Source organism: Melozone crissalis, unplaced genomic scaffold (assembly GCF_028551555.1).
Source record: "Melozone crissalis strain CALT ecotype California unplaced genomic scaffold, PUWL_Pcris_2 ptg000081l_1, whole genome shotgun sequence".
Classification (NCBI taxonomy): Eukaryota; Metazoa; Chordata; class Aves; order Passeriformes; family Passerellidae; genus Melozone; species Melozone crissalis.
The window spans coordinates 15,695,478-15,715,837 of NW_026535858.1; the positions used below are offsets into that span (position 1 = coordinate 15,695,478).

Consider the following 20,360-nt stretch of genomic DNA (forward strand, 5'->3'; position numbering starts at 1 on the left):
AGGCGGGCCCAACGCGGGGACTGTCCCTCGCCTCGGCTCCTCCTCCCCTCCTGCCGCCTCCATCCGCAGCCGCTCGCTGCCTCCAGCCTCCCCGCGCCCGCCTCACGGGAGGCATCACTGCTTCCCTCCCCGGCTCCCTCCGTCCCTGCCCCGGCCCGGCCCTTCCCTTCCCGCCGCTCCCCGGCCCTGGGGCGGCGGCGAGTCCCGGGGGCGGCGGCGGAGCCACGCCCCTGCTCCTCGCGCCGCGCCCCACCCCCGCCACTTTAGGAAGCGCCGCTGACAGACGGCGGCGCTGACCTATCGGGTAGCCCCTTCTCAGGAGGGCTCGGCCTCCTCGAGCTCTGTGACCAATCAGAGTAGGCTGGGGCGGGAGATGAGGATCAGCGAAGCTCTCTCCTGTCACCACCTCTCTCCTCCGCTGCGCGAGATGATTGACAGGCACGATATCCAATGGGCCGCGGAGGGCCCGCGGCGGGGCCAATGATGCGGCGTGGGCGGGGCCCCGGCGGGCGGCGGGGGCGGGGGAGCGGCGGGCCGGGGCGAGGCGCCGCGCAGCGCCGGCAGGAGGGCGATGGTGGCGGCGTGAGGTGGGCTGCGACCCGCGCTGTCTGCCCGGCCGGCGCGGAGAGCGGCGGGGGAGCCGTGCACGCCATGAGGCTGCGGGAGGACGGGGACAGCCGCGGGGCGCTGCCGGCGGCGGGGCTGCTGCAGTAATGGGCAGCGGCAGCGCTGACTCTCGCCTGCCGTGTGGTGCCAGCGCGCCCGCCCGGCGGGACCGCCCGCGAGGAGCCGGCGGCAGGTGAGTGCCGCGCGGGGAGCCGCCCGTTCCCTCCCGCCGCTCCCGAGGCCGCCGCTCCCCTCCTTGCTCTCCGCCGGTGGCGTTTTAATTTTTAAACGGCTCCGGCTCCCGGCCAAGGGCGGGGGGCGCTGCCCGGCGGGCTGGGCGCGGAGGTGACACGGGCTGCTGAGGCGGAGCGGAGCTCCCTAGGGACCCTCTCTCCCGGGGGCCATTCCACTTCAGGTACTCTCCTCGCCAGCTCTGATGCCATCCTAGCCTGACTTCTCGCCAGCTGCGGCCAGCTTCTGCTTCCCTGTATTCCTAATGAAGAGGCTTTTCCCCCCGCGCCCAGAGCAGATGCTGCTTTCCTTTCGAGGGAGGAGACCCACCTGGGTTTCTCCTCTCCCTTTTCACTTCCCTGATGATCATTCCTCAGTGCAGGATGGAGAGACATTTCCATTTCAATATGATGCAGCGAGGAAGATGGGGAATCCTGGGTAGCCAGGACTCGGGAAATGCCCCTTCCTCTCTCGCCCTCCTCCTCACCCTGGCACGGGCATTTGGGCAGCAGCACTCCCTTTCTGTCATCCTGGCTGATCCCTCTCTTTGGACACAGAGATGAAAGCGGGAGGTGTGTTAGAGGAAACAACTGTTACACCTTTTGTCATCAAGACAAAGAACTTCATCTCCCGGTGTCCCTCCCTCTGGGTGCATGTTGGCAGCACCTCAGCCACTTTGCACTGCTTCCCGGAGATGCTGCACAAGGATTCCGTGTGGCCCCGAGCTGCCCTTTTTTGTTGTTGTTGCCAGTTATGATGTTGCTGATAATAGGATACGGTGATATGTTTCCGAACAGTCTCGTGGTTTGAATTCCTGAAATTGCTGCAGTATTTTTATTTATTTATTTATTTAATTGGGGTTGTGGGGGGTGTAGATGACAACAGGAAAGGGCTGTGTTCTTGTGGCTGCTTGTAGTTCTTTGAAAGGTACGAGATCACGTGCAATTGCAGCACTTAGTGAGAAGTGTATTAACCAATGCTGTCTCTTCTCCCTGTCTTATTTGTCTTCCAGTTCTGCAGTCTTCCCTTCATCTACTGTGTGAAGAATGGTGATTCCATGAGAGAATTCCTTTCCATTACCTGTCTACTGCATGCTGCTCCTGGCCAGTGCTGAGCCATTCCGCTAGACTGGGATTTACCCTGAGGAGGGGAGAGGCAGAGTATGGATTGTAGACATCCCGTCAAGTTTCTCCCACACTCTTTTTACTGTGTCTGTATATAAACCTGCTAGTTTCAAGCACACACACTCTTTGAAACCGACGCTGGTGTTCACGCAGTTGCTGCTGTGTAAGAGGACTGGTGTTTCTCACCACCATGGCTTCAGTTTGGAAAAGGCTGCAGCGTGTTGGGAAACATGCATCCAAGTTCCAGTTTGTGGCCTCTTACCAGGAACTGATGGTTGAGTGCACCAAAAAATGGTAAGAAGCAGCTCATGTGTAAAAAATAATGGTGTAAGTTGCTGGTGCTGAAATAGGAAATGCTGCTCACTGTGTATTGTGTGGTAGGTGCCTGCTGTTGCATCCCCCTACCTTCTCTTGCCAGCCCATTGGAGAAGAGCTGCATGAGCTGCTTGGCTTTCCCAGTGAGTGCTGGCTTTGCTGTGTGGTTACCCTGGACCTGCTGGATTTGCTCTGTACTATTGATTTTCTAGGCTGGCATTGTTTTTACCTTGCAGAGGGGGGTACATTTGTTAGCTCACATCTGTGACTTGGTGTGGTTTTGGTTGTCAGTTTGGGGTTTTTAGTGGGGCTTTTTGTTTAGTTTTTATTATTCTTTTGAAATGTTTCCCATGAGCTCTTTTCCAGCTGCCAGTTCAGCTTGGTGATGCTGAGGGTTATCTGCTGACCCTTGAGTTGTTTGACAGGGGCACTGGAGATCAGTCCTGGACATGGTGGTCATGGGACATATGGGTTGGATTCCCATTTTGGTTTTTGACTTCCTTACCCGTGGAGGTCACATTTCTCTTTCTTCTTTTCCATTTTTCCTTTCTATCTTTTTTAACAGGAAGGGGCAAGAGGCAGGTCCTTGGGAATTGCCTTAAGGTGTTTGTTTAATCAGGCAGGAATTTTGTTCGATGGTGGTCCAGTTGGATGGCTTTGGAGCTGACTAGACAGCAGTTAATGGTGTGGGTCTGGCACATCATCTTTCCTGTGCAAAATGAGCTTAAATAAATCTGCTAGGCAAGACTAGAAGCAGCTTTTAAGTAGTCAGGGGAAGATCTCCATTATATAAATACTTAACTGCTGTTTTATATGTTTGGAATATTGATATTACTGACATAATTCCTCACATTAGTGTGAGCATGTAGTGTCAGGGGATGAAGAAAATACTTTCCAGACCTCATGGACTGAGATGTTCAAATTGCCTTGTAATAAACTGCAGCCTCCTTTCTAATACTTGGCCTTTCTTCTTGTTGCCAAGTTTGGCACATGCATTGGCTGCTTTCACTGGTTATGAGTAATTGCCTCTACAAATTTAAATTCTATCTCTTGGAGTAGGAAATCTCTGTCAAATATGCTAGAAGGCTGCACACTGCTCTGCCTTAAAGGAACACTGTCAGGGTAAACGTTTTGGATTTTTGTAGCAAGTTGTCTTCATGCTTACGATGTTTAAGAAACAGAATTTTTCTGGAAGTTGAACTTGGTTTCACAGAGTAAACTACAACTGGAAACATTGTAGAAGTTGACAGAAGCTGTCCTGATTATCTTGTGGGATCTGCTGTCCCAAAGGGGCCAAGGAGTTTGCCAGAGTAACTGTAGTTGATCAGGTTTATTTCAGCAGTTGGGTTTATTTCTTTTTATGTTCTCTTTGCATTAATGAGGGTGTTTTAGGTTTCATTTTCATTTTGATTCACTCATTGCTGAGAATTTGCAGGATGCTTCAGCACTAAAGTATAAAATCCTGCAGGGGAATGTTTGCATTGGAATTGCAGCTAACCTTTCCTTGGTTTAAGAAAAAGTCATACACAAAAGTTATCTTGTGAATTATGTTATGATTTTAGAAACAGGCAGCTCATTGGTTAATAATAAGTGAGAGTGCCCACCTAGCAGAATGTCTGGGTATGAAGTTGTGAGAAAGCCATTCCAAACCTCAGATATGTAACTAATTTTTTGCAAACAGGTCATCCTTCTGAACCTTCATTCTACATTCTTGAGTTTAAATATAGACAAGATCAGTGCTTGTGTTGGTTATTACAAAGGAACAGTGTGGTGGTGAAATGTGGATGAATTCTAGGAAAAATTACAATGGGGAAAAACATAACTCATAAAGTCCTTTGACTGTAAGCTTTTTGATTCTGCTTCCTGTTATTTTGAGAACCTTAACAAAAAATGTTCTTTAAGCATGCAACCTAAGATATTATATTTCTGCCATAAATCATACTTTTATAGAAATGAAGGGTTAAATATTTATGTATTTTGAGAGCCTTCAAGTAAATGTTTCCCTAACTTTGGAGGAGATACAGTTTCTGTGCATGCCCAGAGGATCACTGCTTCATCTGTTTCTGTCCTGCCTCTGAGTTTGGCCCATGTGAGAACAAAACACCAGAAATGAACTCCATATGCTGCTCTTGCTGAAAGCATTCAATATATATTAAGTGTCAGTGCTGTAGTCTGTAGTTTGTTTGATTGAAATGTAGTAAGCAGTAAGTTATTTTAATGTACTGGCATTTTAACAATGCAGTGTTTCTGGAGGAAAAGAATGCTCCATTCATATTTTAAAGTAAATGACAACACAGTCATAAACACACTGGGACTGAGAAGTGTCTGTGAGCAAGGATTGTGCATGACCAAAGCAGGCTGTGTTCCTTTTTGTGAACTGCTGTCTTCTGTTAGGTTTGCATTTGTCTGACTCTTCAGAAAGAGACTTGTGTCTTAGAATATTTTTGTACTGATTGTGGATGGTGTGCAAGGTTGGGTGAATTTCTGGTTGACTTTAATACTCTGTTTCCTCTGGACTTGTATTGATTGGAGTTTTTGGTTTGGTTGTTGTTTTTATGTTTTGTTTTTTTTTAAAACCTAATGTTTAAAATAGCTCCTGTTCTTTTTTTTTCTGGCATTCTCCTGGCACTGTAAGAAGTTGCCACTGCTGTAGTGTTGCTGCTTCACTTTTTTAAAGGATTTTATTATCTCTAAGCATTTGGCCAGATTGGGCTGAAACCTTTCCTTGCTTTTTCTCCTCTCTATAATTTCTAATTCTTGTCCCTACCAATGGTTACAGACAGCCACTTACAAATGATTGCTTTTCCTTGGTGGTGTGTTTGGGGGAGATAGGTCGTGATGGAGTGTCCAGTGTTGTCACTGTTCCTTATTTTTCAGATAATTAACAGGACTGAGTCACTTCTGTGGCATTTTGGCAGCTCCCACTGACCCAGACCTAATTATTGTGGCTGCTCAGTACCTTTGAAAAATTGAACAGTTGGCTTATTTAGAACCTTTCATTAAAAATAAATAAATAAACAGATGTAGTCTTGGTCTTTAATATGGATTAGTGACTCCTGCTACTGCAAAAACATAGTACTTTGCCTTAATCATGTAAGCAGTTGATTTTTTTGAAGGGTGCTTGCTTGAAAGTGCTGGAGTGTGTCATCCTCCATTTACCCTTGGACTAAGCTGGGGCAGCTCAGGATTTTCCACAGAGCCTCACCAGTGAACTGCAGCCCTGGCCTGAAAGGACCACATGTGACACCAGGGAGTTAATTCAGTGCTTATCCTCAGTGCAGAGTCATTGAGTAAAACCAGAAACCAGCCTCATTCATTTTGCTTGTGCTTGCACAGCACAGCTGCATTCCCTGCTCTGTGCTGCCAGGCAGAGGGTGCTGTGTGGGGCAGGAGTGTGCTGGGCATCCCTGGCAGCTGGAATGCTGTGACATGGTCAGGGACCCCAGTGCAGTTCCTGAACATTGGTGTCAGGCCCTGCTTGGGGTGCCCTTGGCTTTGCTGCCAGTTTGAGGAAGCCCAGGGCTCCTGTTGGTCCTGGCTCAAGCTGCCAGCCCAGCATGAATGTCTGTGTAACCTGGGGCTGCCCAGCTGCTGGAGGCCTCTGCTCTGGCAGCCGGGTAAGAACAGAGATGGGTGAGATCCAGGCTCAGCACAAGAGGAAATTCTCCTTTGGACCAGAGATCACTTCCAGTACTTGGACCTGAAGCTCTGATAGCAGTTTTATAGAGCTGCTGAAACATCTACTGCTGAACACATGAGCTGTTTAGGGTGACTTTTCTGTCTCCTTATTGTTGTGTGGTATCTCACAAGTCAAGAACTCAACAGAGGCTTCAAATGTAATACTGACTGGTTTCCACAGAGAATGGCTGAACTTAGAGAATTCAGGCTGCCAAGTCCCTATCTTGTCACTCCTCATTGGATGCTTTTATGAGCAAGAAAGCTGCTCACCTGAACATAGGTGCTAACTGCTTACAAAGGCTGGAAAAGTGTAAACACAGAGGATTTTATACAGGATTTGTGTTCAGGAGTTGCTTGAGAGATAAAGAAAAATGTTATTTTTGTGCAATGTTTGTAATGTCTGTTATTTCTTACATGAACTACTTTGCTTTTAAATCCTGCTTATAAATATGGTGGGCCATGATGTTTAAAAGGGTTAAACTTTTCATATGTTCAGAAGCTTTAACTGAAGACAGGCTTCATGTCCATGAGGCAAGCTGCCTATTTTTATATCGATTAGGTATGGTCTGAAGTAGGCTCTCTCTTTGCAAATACACATATTTCTCTTTTGGAAATGAAGTAAGGCTTAATCTTTTTTTTTTTTTTTTTCCAAAAGGCTTTAGCCATCTGTTTTCCTCTTCTATTGTAGTTTCATAACTGGATGCTGCAGGAATCTTAAGATTTGGCATGCATTGTGCATGGGAGAGAAATGAGCTTTTTGAGATTGCACGGTCACACTGATCTGCCTGCCTTGTGCTTGCTGCTTTCCAGCAAACCATCAGTGCCAAAGGCCACCAGGAGAACTGGGCTTAACTGGTTGCTGTGGAATCCTTGTTTGCCTGCATGGGGTCAGGCTGTCACATTGCTCACGTAATTTTCTTGCTTTGCACGGTTGTTAGAGGGGATTTCCTGAGTCCCTAAGTGCATTTGACTATAAAGGGTGATCATATTGGATCTCTTTGGATTAGTTTGGCTGTGCACTCTGCTGTTGTGTCGTGGGCTTGCTCTGCAGAGGTTTTGATCAGACTGGGGTGTTGGTGATACAGGTGTACTGTAGTATATATAACATGTGCAAGGAGAGCACCATGCAAGTTCTCCTATGTTTTATCTTCTGTTCTTCTCACTGAAATTGTACTCTGTCCTTATACTTTTTATTGAGTTCTAATTCCACACTAAATAATCTCCATTTACAAGTACACTTCAGCATTTTCTTTGCCATTCATTTCTGGTTTTGACTGAGGATTTTTTGAAGGCCTAAACTGTGTGTCAAACATACTCTTTCCAAATAATCACCACCAGCTGCCTTACAGCTGTCTTCTCCCTTTCTTTCTGCAGTCAATTAAAACACATTTACTGTCCACACACAAAGGCAATTCTCCTCTGTCATTTTGGGTCTCTCTTCTTTGTATCAAAAAGAAAATCCTTCATTGCAGAAACCCAGATTTGCTCCTATGGACTCTGCCTGACTTCTGTCAGGAGGTTTTCTGTGAATCCCAATTCCTTAATGCCAGCTGCTTTCCTTCCCTGTCTTGCCAGGCTCCCCTCCTAAACCTTTTTACAGCCTCAGATCTGTTCCATGGACCACAAATTAGGGATTTCTCATCAGAGTTGCTGGCTGCATATTGGCAGCAAAGAAATTTCTGTAGGAAAGGTGCAGGTGTTTGTGAAGTCTGTCTTGATGATGTTTTATGTTGTCAGTGCTGCACATTTATACCCATTTTCTGTTTGCAGCAATGTTTTAAGAGTGCCTCTGTCTCTGTGTCCAGTTTCTAAAAGAATGCATTGATAGCTGTAGGCACAAAGTTTAGGATCTGTAGGGTCGAAAGATTTGACATAAATACTTGTTCTGAATTTTGTTTGTCTCTGAAAGACACATTTCTTTTCAGCAGTTCCTTGTCTCCTGTCCTATCAGTAGCAGAAATAATCAGCAAACCCAGAAAATGTTTGATTATATCCAGGTGTAGACTTATTTCATTTTAATGGTCAATTAGAGTGGTGAAGATGTCTGCTTGAATGAATAAAATACACTAACTTATGTTCTAACATAGCTTTGCTTTTTGACAGAGAAACTGTGTGTTTTTGCATAACTTCCTCACGGAGCTTCTGGAACAAATAAAACCTTGCTCTGGTCCTGCAGGCTCTGTGGTGCACCCATGCAGTAAAGAACCTGTGCTGTTCATTTGAACCCAGTGACTTGAACTGCAGTTAAGATTTCAATTTGTTTTTTAGGGTTGGATCCATGTGGATATTCTTTTCAGCTCTTTGTGCTATGAGGTGAAATAAAACGAAATATTATGACATTGTGTAGGCCTCATATGAGCAGAGTGTGCCATCTCTCAGAGTGCCCAGGCTGTATAGTGCCAGTCTGTTGCTTCAATTAGTTTTTAATTGGTTGGAGAGAGCTGAAGTCCCTTTCACAGTTCAGTGTGAATAACGAGAGGAGGAGGAGGAGGCTGGTAAGGTTGACTAAATCTGGGGAAACTACTTTTATAAAACAAACCCTTCAGCTAGGGTAGTAAAAGCATTCTGCCTGGGTGGCTTTCTGAGAATATGGGGGTGGGGGTGTGTGTGTTTATTTACTTCTAAAAGCTTTCCCAGTTTACTCTGAGGAGAATGTGTGAAGTGTGTGTTTGTTTCCCTTGCCCCTCTCTCTCCTTTCACTCCTTGGGGCAGAAGCTGTCCCTTGCAGGCTGTTTGCTGCCTTGTGGGACACTCCTTGAGCTCCCCTCTGCACAAAGTCTGTCTTGTGTGGCCTGGAGTGGACTCTGAAACACAGGAACTGTGCAGATGAACTTTTGTTCCTATTAAGATATGCGCAGAGCACTAGGGTAAATAAAGCTGTCCTTGTTTTCTTCCTCTTGTCTTTATTTGAAAAATGTCTTTCTGCAGTGTACAGTTTCTGTAAGTGCACCAGAGCCTCTCATCTGGAAGCTGTGTGTTTTGGCACTTGAGGTGTAGGGTGGCTGTGGCTGTTGGCACCTGGAGAGGCATTGCAGGGATTTGGGAACTGTGGGTAAAGCACGAGCTAAAATTAGCAGAACCAGAACTAACATTGCTGTTGTCCGAGGCTCTGACTCATGAGGTTTTCTGGATTCAGAGGTGCAGCGGGATGTCCCTGTCCCTAAGCAGCAGTGGTGTTCTGCCCTGGGGCAGAGGCAGGGTGACAGTGAGCCTGTGAGGTGTGTTAGTATCAAGTGCCATCAACTTCAGCTTCCATTTGTGAGGCGAGTGTGAACGACAGCAGCTGAGGAGCAGGCACACCTCCCTTATGCTGCCCTGGTGCAATGGGGAGGAAAATCTGCCAGAGCGGTGAGATGAGCCACAGCTGCAGGCAAGAGCATCTCAGAGTGCTTCAGCTAAATCACCCCGATCCTGAGTCAGTGCCCTGTGCTGTCACTGTGGGGCTTCAAAGTGCACAAGCTTTTGAGATGAATCAGAAGTGCATGCCCTCCTGAACTACAGTTTCTAGCTGCCTGCAAACCTGTAAAGATGAGCAGTGCAGAAGTAATTCTCGTTTGCCTGTTGAGGCTCTTTTTGTAGTGGAGAGTCATTATTGGGGGCTCTTTTTGTTTCTAATTTATTATTTAAGGAGACTTTCTTGAGGATTACTCCAAAGCTATGGCCAGGCTCTGCAGCTGCTTAACTGTCTGCAGCTGCTGAGCTGCAATTTCTGTGGCTCTGTGTATTTATTTTAGCACAAACTGGTTTGGGTTTTATTTCATGTGCACACTCCTGCAGTGTTCTGTGGGCTTTGTTTTGGGTGAGCTGCTGTATCAGCTTAACAGCACACAAGCAGCTCTGACCTTTCATTTCCAATGGATCTGTTTTGAAAAATGACTTTGGTGCTGACCAAACATCACAAAGGCAAAATCATTTCTAGTTCCAGGAACAACTGAATTAGAGCAATCCAGGGTATTTTAAGACTCTCTCTTACCACATCAGTTTTGGCTCCTGTATTACTGCTGCTCGTTTCCTGTGTGCCACCTCCACAAGCACCTGGAATGAGCAGCCACCCTTCATGTTCAGTGGCTTTTCTCACCAGAGAAGTGCTGTGAGCTGCCTTGGTGCTGTAGGACAGGTCAGAGCTGTCTGGGGCTGCAGGATGGGTGGCACTGGCTGCTGTAGTGGGAGATGTGGCTTCTGATGGGTGCAGCCCTGCTGGGAGTGTAAATTCAGCTGCTCCTGTTGGGACAAGCCCCATCACCTTTCACCTAGGCCAGGCAGACAAAAGACATTCCCTAAGTCAGCTCTTCCATTAGGTGTGTTGCTGCCTGATGCCCTGGGATGATAGCTGTCCTGACCTTTTTTTAGTGCTAAGGCTGATGCAGTGGTGCCTCTGCTTCTCTTTTGCATCCAGTGCCATAAACTAACTTTTCCCCTCCCAGCTGTGCTTGGGAAGAGTATTTGCATTGCCAGAACTGTTAATACCAAAAGCTGCATTGAATGAAGTAACTGGAGAATCTGGATCATTGAATCCAGTTGGCAGCACACTGTACTCTGCCACTCAGCAGGTACTGTGAATTTCCTTGACTTTCTGTGTCTGCTCACTGAGTAAACTCTGAATCCCTTTGTTTATGTCAGTACACAGGAAGAGATTTAAAAGAACAAAAAAGAGCTGTCAAAAGCTCTCTTTTGCAGCAAAGATCTAACTCAGATCTGTAAATTTCCAAACCAACCTGTTGCTGATTTGTCTTTGGTTTATTAGCAGAGGATTTAACCTTGACAGTTCCTGGTGACACCTAATGTGGTTATAGCTCTGGAGTTACAGCTCTGGTGATGCTGACAGCTGGGCAAATCTATTTGGCTGTGTTTTCTAGCTGTACCTGTCTTTTAAGAGTTGTGTCTCTTTGTCTCTTGGAAAACTGATTTAGTGGTTTGTCATTTCCTATAGGTAACTTGGGCAATATTTGTAGAAAGCTGTGAAAAATTTCAAGAGAACAAGATTTTTAAACTTCTTTTTCTCTTCAAGAGCAGATCTTAACTGGATAGAGAAGTTAAGGTGGGGAGATGTTTCTGAAAGCTGACATGTGACAAAGAAGTGTCACCTGTGCATAATAAGTACATATAATCTATAGTATAAATATATAGTTCATAATCTATAGTATAAATATATAGTTCAAGATGTGTGTATGGATAGAGTGCTTGGAGTAAATGTCTCTTAAGTGAGTGAATTCCCCTGCATTCCTTCAGCTTTGACACATAAGGAAATTTTAAGAATGAGAAAGGCCTGACCCATTTTTACCACTTCCTCTCATACCACAAAAATTGGAAGAATTTATAACAGCATTACTTGGTTTTGAGACATGTTTAGGATGGCTTTTACTGTTCACACTTTTTGAAAGATACTTTTTAAAAAATACAATGGGGTTTTCACACCCTTTCCCCCTTTTTTTGGGATTAGTGCATGTGGAAAAGGGAATCATGGGTTGTAAGCTCTGCTTTTGTTTGTTTGTTGGTGGATGGCTACTCTGAGCTCCAGTGTCTACATATCTGTTCAAGATACTGGGACAGACAGTCTTAAAGCAATAAAAGAATTATTTCCTTTTCCATAGATTCCTTTTTTCCCCTATACTGAGATTTGATTTTTAAAAATTTTCAGCTGAAGGCTCACCAAGAGTAATCTTGACACCCTAAATTCTCATAGCCACTGATGTAATCAAGGGATGTTTTGCTGGAGAATTGAGAGTGAGTGATCACCTATAGTGCTAGAATTATAAATGTGTGCTGCTTGAGACATGGTGCTTTCTTCAGTCTGTGACTGTCCTGTTGACTGGGAGGGGGAAAGGCAACTTTTCCTGTGTGCCTCCACACATCTTTCCCTCTTTTCTGGGAGGAAAAGCTGAAAGGCTGCAGGTGCAGCCAGGAGAGGGCTGGAGCAGGGTCCTGCATAGCCCTGGGTGTGAGGGGCTGTCCCTGACACATCCCCTGCCACCTGTGGGGCTGTGGCAGCCCCTGTGCCCCACACTCACACCAGCACTGCTGCCAGCCTAGCAGAGAGCCAGGACACCTCCAGGCAGCCAGCACTGTTGTGCTTGGTGGGTCCATGCTGTCAGTGGATGTGACAAGTTTTCTGCTGTGTTGTTGGTTTGGAACCTTGGGCCTCTCCCTTATTTTTAGCTTTGCTTCATACAGGGAAAGTTTTTTTGTGATGTTAAAACACGCCTGAGTTTTCTGTCTGGCCAGCAAATTCAGCATTGGATTGGAAAGTTTCAGCAGGCAATTCCAGCTAAGGTTTGCAGGGATGGAAACCTCCAGCTATTATTTCTAAGGGTTGTGTGGCAAAGGGCCTCTGGACAGAAGAGAGGAGTCTTGGTCAGACCCTATGGCTGCAGGTAAAAATCCATACCCTCACCCTTTATTAGGCACTGGAGAATCTGCAAGGGCAAAAGCTGCTGGCTGCCCAGCCTCTCTCCCTGTCCTGGAACTGGGGTTTTTGTCAGCCTGTGCTTCCATGTGGCCATTTGTGCAGTGTATTTTTGGAGCAGGGAGCTGCTAGATACGTTTCTGTGTTTCTCTGCTCCCCATCTGTTCCTGGAGCTACCTCCTGCTCTAGCTGCCTCGGGAGAAGCTGCATTGCAAGGGAAGGTGGCAGTAAAACCAGGCATTACCTGCATTTGCAGTGTGAGGGTTGTCCAGCCCTGGTGCTGGGTGCTCCTCTGACCCATCAGCAGTCCCTACAGTCGTGCTGCTGGTGGCTGATGCTGTAGCACAGTGACAGTGCAGTCCCTTGTCTCCTTTCCTGCTGCCCTGCTGAAATAGGAATATGGACATTTGTGCCCATAGATTCAGTCTTGTTGTCTGGAGTGGGCCCTAATAAAGCATTTACAGTACACAAAGCCTGCTTCCTCCTGGGAGGAAAAATGCTGACTTCAGTGAATAAATTTATTTCAGACAAACTTGTTCTTAGGGAACTAGATCATGTGCTGTAGGGGGAAGAATAATACTACTGCTTTTAGCAACAGCTGTTAAAAGGAGGATGCTTACTTGACTTGCAGTTAATGGTAAAGTCAATGAACTGTAATTTAAAAAAAAAAAAAAATCTTGAGTTATTCTTGACTATACAAAGACTGAAATGTACCCTGATTTGTTTGTGTTCACCTCATTGTGAGAACTGTCAGTACCTCTTACAGCTGACCCCATTAGGACCTAGAGGAGCAGAAACCTGCTGCCTTGTTAACCTCACAGAATGAGTGCTGTGCCATAGATGGGCTTAGAGAAGCCTTGGTAGGTCTTCTGTGGGGTCAGTTTCTTCTTTGCTGCCTTAAGAAGCCTTGTAAAATGGTCAGCCTTGCAGCTTTTTCATGGAATATTCACCTGCCTTGTTTCAGCATTGCTTGGAGATGGGCAGGATGGGCTGTGAGGTGGTGTGAGCTGGTGGGGAAGCACCAGGGGAGTGGGGGAGTGAGGAGCAGAATGTGAGGCTTTTCTCCCTGTTTGAATGTCTTCTGGTCTGTGTGTACAGGGTAAACAAGGCAGGTCCTGATGGGTTTGGAGGTACAAAAATAGAGACTTAAATATGAGCAACCACTGTGTGAAATAAAACTAATTATTTCAGGGAACAGCCACTGAGCCTTCTTGTGTTTCTGCCAATATCGTTTCTGATTAGTTTGGGTTTTATTGTGGGATCTTAACTCCTTATTCTGAACATCCCTTCCAGCAAAGAAATTAAGGTGGGGACATGTTTCTGAAAGCTGACACGTGACAAAGAAGTGTCACCTGTGCATAATAAGTACAAATATATAGTTCAAGATGTGGTGTGTGTGTATAAAATCAATGTATGTAATAGAACCCTCTTAAGGGGATGGAAAGCCTGGATGCTGATGGTGAATAGCAAAAGGATTGACTGTTGCCAGTAAGGGACAAATTTTGTCCACCCTTGGTTGCTCTGGGAGACTTCCAGGTGTGCTGGGCTGAGCAGGGCCAGAAATCTTGCTTTCCTTACAACCTCAAGCCTGCTTGCTAGTAAATTAATAAGTAACTTTGAAATAGTAAAGCTTTTAATGTTACTGAAATACTCAAAATTGTAGCAGGCCCCCAGGCCTTTGTTCTTCCATTGAATACAATCCCCATAATCAGCTGTAATCAGATTTTTGTGTTTTATTCAGGCAGATGTTTGCTGACCCAGACCATGGGAAATTCTTATGACCAAGTGTGCCCTCTTTAAAATGGGAACTCACTGTGTCCCATGGAGCTTTCAGCCCTGATTTTGCTGAAGAGGCAGTGTGCACAGATGTGTGCTTGGACCTGGTCTGTAGGCAGCAGCTCCACTGTTTTACTGTGCCTGAGCAATCATAGGTGTCCCACAACCCCCATCCTTCCCTTTGCTTTGCCAAACAGATAGGAGTGCTTCACTTTCAGAATTCATGATAATCACAGTTCTTTCAGAAACGGTTTTAAAAGGGAGGTTCCATCTTTTCTTGGTGAATACTAATCAGGATTTCACCTCTTTTTGAGTGAATGTGGTAGGAACAATCATACGGTGAACAAAGAAGTCTAAAGTGTTCTGGGAATTCTTTTCTGTGCTCAATAAAAACAAACTGCTTTATTTAAATATTTCTACCTTTAAGGCACAGGTAGAGAAAGCCTGGATGTTGATACGATATTAAAAAATTCTGAGTATTCTTTTTATAACACTTTCTAAGACTTATAGCTTTGCAAATAAAACTGCAGTATGTGTCAAGGCTTTCCCCATGCAGTTTTACTCAGTTCAAATTGATGTTTCAATATCTTCAAGCTGATGTGTCCTTTTGTTGTGATCACATTGTGTCTTCTTCACTGTATCTGTGTAAATGGTTTTCCATATTGGTGCCATGTTTGGGTTTCCAGGTGGCTGATGTGAAAAGGGGAGGAATAATGCAGCATACACAATATACACATGTGCTCTGGAGTTTTATTTTTTCCTATCCCAATGCAAGTTCCCAGTCACAGCAAAGAAATTGCAAATAGTGTTCTCTGTCTCTCTTCAGATGTAGCCAGAGGCAGCAGAAAGATTTTTGAGAATACTGAAATTAGAAGAGCCTGCAAAAGCTATACAGGCTTGCAGTTGCTAAAAGTGGTAGTAAAAGTTATTCTTGTTCCTTATGTAAATAGTTCTGTGTCAGTTTAGCACCTGCCTTTGTTCAGAGCAGACTTGATACATTTTGTGCATTTTTTTCTGTTTAGGTATTTTTTACTTGGAGAGTGGAATAAAGTCTTTGCTTCTCCTTCTCCTGCAGTGTGGTCTAATTGTAGAAATAAAACTCAGAAAATCCTGGTTCTGCTTCCTTTCAACTTGCCTTGTAACTGTGCAGAAAAAGCATCTTTTCTATCTCTCCCTAATCTGTGTGCACAAATCATCTTTCATCAACTTTTCTACATTTTGCATCCACGGTTACTTATAAGCAGGATTTCTATCTCCTGTTAAAGGCCAGATGGTAGCAGCTCTCAGTTCAGTGGTAATGGTGTAAAACTACAAAATGACACTTAGCTGTGTGGAAATAAAGTGCTAACGATTCCTCTGCACAAAAATCCTGCAGTCACACCGCTCCATTACTAATCCAGCCTTACAAGACTGATAGAGAAAAATGATCCTTGTTTTATGTCTCTGAGATAGAAATTGTACAGAAGGTGCAAGAAACACTCCCTGTACTGATAGGAATTGTATCAGTGCAGATTTGTGATAGCAAGGTGCTGCATAACTAAAGAAAAAACTGCAAGTTTGCTTCACAAACTTAAAAGAGTGGCCCCTCCCTTTTAGTTTTTTTTCAATATGAATCATGTTAATCATGAGCTTATTTACAAGTGTGTTTGGTCAGAGTGGAAACTCTTGTAGCTCAGTACTGAGGTAGAGCAGGACCAGTGAAGCAGAGTATGAGAGAAAAATAGGACAGATAACTCTGGAGGGGGATGACCAGTGATTATTGATCTACAGTTCCTGGTTTTTGGAAGGTTTTTGTTGTGGGGAAAGTTTTTTGTTTGTTTTCTATTTGCTTCTGAAATTACACATTCAAGGAGTGATGTGTAATTAAGAGTATGTATACACACTGTCTGGATTAGAATTGCTGATCTTTTTTTTTTTTTTTCTCCTCTCTACATTGCTGTATAATTTATTCTGTAATTTATTTTCTGCTTGGAGTTTGCATTATAGCTTTTTCTTTCATATCACATCCATAAAATTGATCCCAAAATGTAATGCTTGTGGAAGAGAGAATGTGAATATCGTGGGGGTGGGGGGAAAGAGACATTTTATTTCCTACCCATAAGAAAATGCCAAGAAATCTGTGCAGTGTGTTTGATACTATTATTGTACTTGTTTGTTGCTCCAGCATATCTGTCCTGTGACTTATTGTAGAAAGAGCTAGGGTAGCACATGAGACATCTGAAATATTTATGAGGTTAAACTGCCAGAATGGCTCTGAGTTTGGTCAGACAGACTGTATTTTTGCCTCTTGACTCTCTTGAGAAGCAAACCCTCATCACCATTCAGAATCACCAGTCTGCTTTGTGGCTGATTCTTGAAGACCAGGATTGTACAGAAACCAAATACTTCAAAGGCTGAAGGAAAACGTAGGTGCTTGCTGTATGTCTGGTGCTGTTAATAATGTGATGAAGCTGGCCTTGTGGCATCTTTATTTTCCTGGTTTTTTCTCTTTGACTGAACTCCTTTTTCTTTGTATTGTGTCAGCATCATGAAATGATGTGTGCAAAAGGCAGTGTCTGGCTCTGGTTTACACTTGCACTTCATTTTCTCCAGAACACTTATTTCCATCGCTTTTGAAGTTTGAGGGTTTGGGTGGCCCAAAACATCTTTGCCCATTATCTGCATTGAAGTGAGTGAGTAAATTCACACCTCATTTGGTGCTGTGCTGCTTGTCTGGCTGCAGAACAAACAAACACAGACCCTGTTTATGTCAAAACTGACCAGAGCAAGGAGAATGAACCTGCCGATGTTGCTGCAGCGGTGGAAGGGCTGACGGCTCTGGCCTGCCCGGTGTCCTGTGTGCCTCTGTCCGGGGTGGGTGCAGCTGGAGCTGCGGTGCTGAGCAGAGCAGTTTCACTTCCTCACAGCTTTGGGGAAGGAAAGTGGCTCAGAAGGTGCTGGTGATGCACGGGGCAGGGAGTGAAGAGCTCTCTGTGCCAGCTGTGTCTGTCACAGCTGGGGGGACAAGGCTGAGTTAACAGGTCGAGCTGAGATCAATGCTCTGTGTAAGGTCCTGTCTGTGCTCAGAAAGTGGAAGAGTTAAGAGAGCTGCTTAAATAATGAAATGCATAAATAAAACCTTGCTAAACACACTCAATTCAAGAGATTTGCCCATCACTGTGGTACCCTTAGTTTTCCTGAGTGCCTGCCCTTTCTCTTGGAAGCTCCTGTGGTGCTGCAGTGGGGTGAGCACCTGTGTGCTGTGCTGGCCCTGCCAAGCCTGGCCTTCCATCTGAATGCTCCAGAAGGAAGTATGTAAAAATTTTGCAGGCTTCAACTTTTGGGCCATGTTTGTTTTAAAGATGAAAAGTGCATTTTGTATAAAATACGCTGAAATATGTGGAAAATCTTATTCTGCAGAATCCGAGGAGTTTGTGTGCCCACGCGTCTCTATTGTCCGTGTTGATGATTCTGCACATAGCTGGTTTTCCCCCCCAGTGCTAGTTTGAACTCTGCACAGCTAAAATTGATTCTCATTCCCTTGATGGTTAGTTTGCAGAGTGGATTTTATTCATTTGGCTTCTTTGACCTTAACTAGACAAATGTATTAAAATTCCTATTTGAAACGGAATAATTTACAGCAGCTTATCATAGTTTCTTTTACTGTAATACCCTTCTAAAAGCTTGAAATTAAAATTTTTCCTCCTGTTTATCCTCATTTGCTAGATTCTGCAGCCCTTAATCTGGTAGGAGGTGTGTGCCTTTCACTGTGAGGACTCTGTTCCTCACTTGGCACAACAAGGTGTTGCAGTACGTTTGAGAGGCATTCTTTTAATTTCAGTGGATGACTCTCATCCCTTTGCCAGATTAACAGTATATTTTCCTCCAGAAACCAGTCTAGCTTCTCTTTTTATTCACCTTTCTGCTTCCAAGGAGAACTGCTTTACACACCAGACACATTTGTATTTACAGATAAAAAATTTTTGAATTAGACTAAAATTGAAATCTAAGGTGAGACAAAATACTTAATCTTTTAAGCTGTATGCACTGTGGGATAGAGTGGCTCTGTCTCTTGATCCCTTTGCCGCATTTAATGGTACAAGACTGGAATCCAGCCTGCAAGACATCAAATCCACATAATGAAAAATCTGGCCAGCACCCAGGCGTCTTCTGTGGCTGAAAATTTTGCTTTACAACTACCCCATGGCACAGCCTTTCAGCTGTGTAAAGAAGCCAGCAGACTAAAACACAACCAGGCATTTCACAGTAGCATGGAAAAGGTACAGGTTCTGTCTGTTTTAAGCTGAGATGGAAAACCAACCATGACAGCACAGACAGGAGAGAGAGGGCAACACAGGAACCAAGGTGGTGGCTGGCTTTGGTCTGAGTCTCCAGTTAAAAATTTGACTTTGAAGGAGTTGATATTTGTGTCCTTGTATCTTCATTGGGAATGTAAGTAAGGACAGGATGGTGTTAACTTTTAGCAGCTCAAATCTCAACAATTCTGGGTATATAAAGGACCTTGAGGAGTGTCCTCCTTGTGGTTGTTAGTAACCAGAGTGGGTACAGTCTAGTGTACTGAAAAAGAATGAAGGACCACTACTCAATTCCTTCTGTAGGGATGCTGGGACAAAGGGCTTTGTTGGTGGGAGTGCCTAACTTGAGTGAGAGCTAGTTGTAACAGAAAAATATTTTAAAGGAAGTTTATTTAAAAAAATACCAACAGAAAAACCTGTCTGGCTGAAAGGTGCCATTTCTGTGCGGGTTTTCAGCATCAGCATAAATTCAGCTATAATGCAGGTGCTGTAGGTTTGTTTTTTTAACTGAAAGCCATGCTTAAAGCAGTCAGCATAAATATACTGTCACTTCCCAGTTTAACTGATCTTGAAATGAGTAGTTAAAATCTAGTTCAAAGTGCTGCTAGGCATCTTACAAGCAGCTGCTGTTGGCAAAATCTGCCTAGGTCCTTAATTGTTGCTGTTCTTAGGGAGTTTTTGGATCTTGGAACAGCAGTGTTTCATCAATTGTAGTTGCAAAGTGTGAAGTTTGTATTTCAGAAACTTTACAGTTTTTAAAAGCTGTAAGTTTTTTTTTTTGTTTGTTTGTTTTACATTTCAAAATAGAAATAGAGGTCTTTCAATTAGGTTGAGGGTATTTTTTGTGGGTTTTTTTTCCTGTTTTTGTTTTCAGTTTATTTTTTGCCATATCAAGCCCCTAATGTTGGCAGGAGACTTTGCTTTGTCTGAAATATCCATGACTAAACATACCTTTTTTATTAGCCAAAACTTGATGCTGGATATAAGCCATTGGTGTTATTTGAGGGCATTCATTAAAAGGCTTGGTCAGTTATAACTTCCTAAAATGATACAAATTTTTAGACTTTGGGTGCACAAAGAACTGTTGAGCTGTAAATGGGAATAATCTGTGTTGGTTTTGAGATTGACTTCTGTAATCAGAAGTGGCAGCTTTTGTTTCAGGAAGCAGCTTGGAAGCAGTGTAACAACTTAAACAGATTGAGCTAGAAGAGGAAGAATCATTCTAATTTTACAGTCTTTGGAACAGTTATTTAGCTGCAAATACTGATTGAATAATTTTACTTTTTATGTCCACATCTCCATCTTAAAACAGCTCTTGAAAGGTCCCCAACATGGAATGGGGCATCTCATGGGAAATGATCATGGCAGTTTCCAGTTCCCTGGAAACCACAAACAAAAATTTTGTAAATCTAGTAAATTTTTCATTAACATGCAAGAAAATCATAGCTTTGATGTTGACAACATCTATATATAGCTTACTGCTGCTAAATTTGCCACGTTGGCTCTTTCTCAATTTTTACATTTTGACAGTCTCACTAAGCTTGGAGAAGATGAGGTCACTTGAGGCTCTGGGGGTTTTTTTGTTTTGCTTGGTGTGTAAATGTGTGACTTTGGCTGGGGCCCAAGTTTCAGTGCAAGATTCTTGTGTTTCTCTGTGGTGTTTTGAGGCTGTGCCTGATTCAGAGATTTGCAGTAGCCAGTGCATTATTGCAGTTGGTGAAATGTTCTGGTTTGGTGCCCATGGAGGGTGGCAGAAAGGTGTGTTGTTCCAGGATTGTTGCTCCCAGGAACTGGGGGCTTTGCTGAAAGCAGGTGATTCCGTCCTGCCTGTTCATACAGGGGATGCCAGAATCAGGGCACAGAAAGCAGTTCAGGATCCCATCCTTCAGCACCTTCCTCCCCAAAAGTGGGTTCATACTGCTTGGTGCCATC

At 44.3% G+C, this 20,360-nt stretch overlaps 1 protein-coding gene across 2 annotated transcripts in view; it reads left to right on the top strand.

The window, feature by feature from the left end:
• Positions 1–597: 597 nt before the first annotated feature.
• Positions 598–20,360, top strand: part of EHBP1 (EH domain binding protein 1) — a 206,711-nt gene continuing 186,948 nt past the window's right edge. Inside the window, exons 1-2 of one of the 2 annotated variants that reach the window (XM_054290233.1) lie at positions 598–799; positions 1,850–2,255. In XM_054290233.1, the coding sequence (XP_054146208.1) occupies positions 2,152–2,255 (104 nt within the window). In that variant the 5' untranslated portion in view covers positions 598–799; positions 1,850–2,151. The remainder of the gene's footprint in view (positions 800–1,849; positions 2,256–20,360) is intronic. The other variant, XM_054290234.1, reaches the window with a different exon arrangement.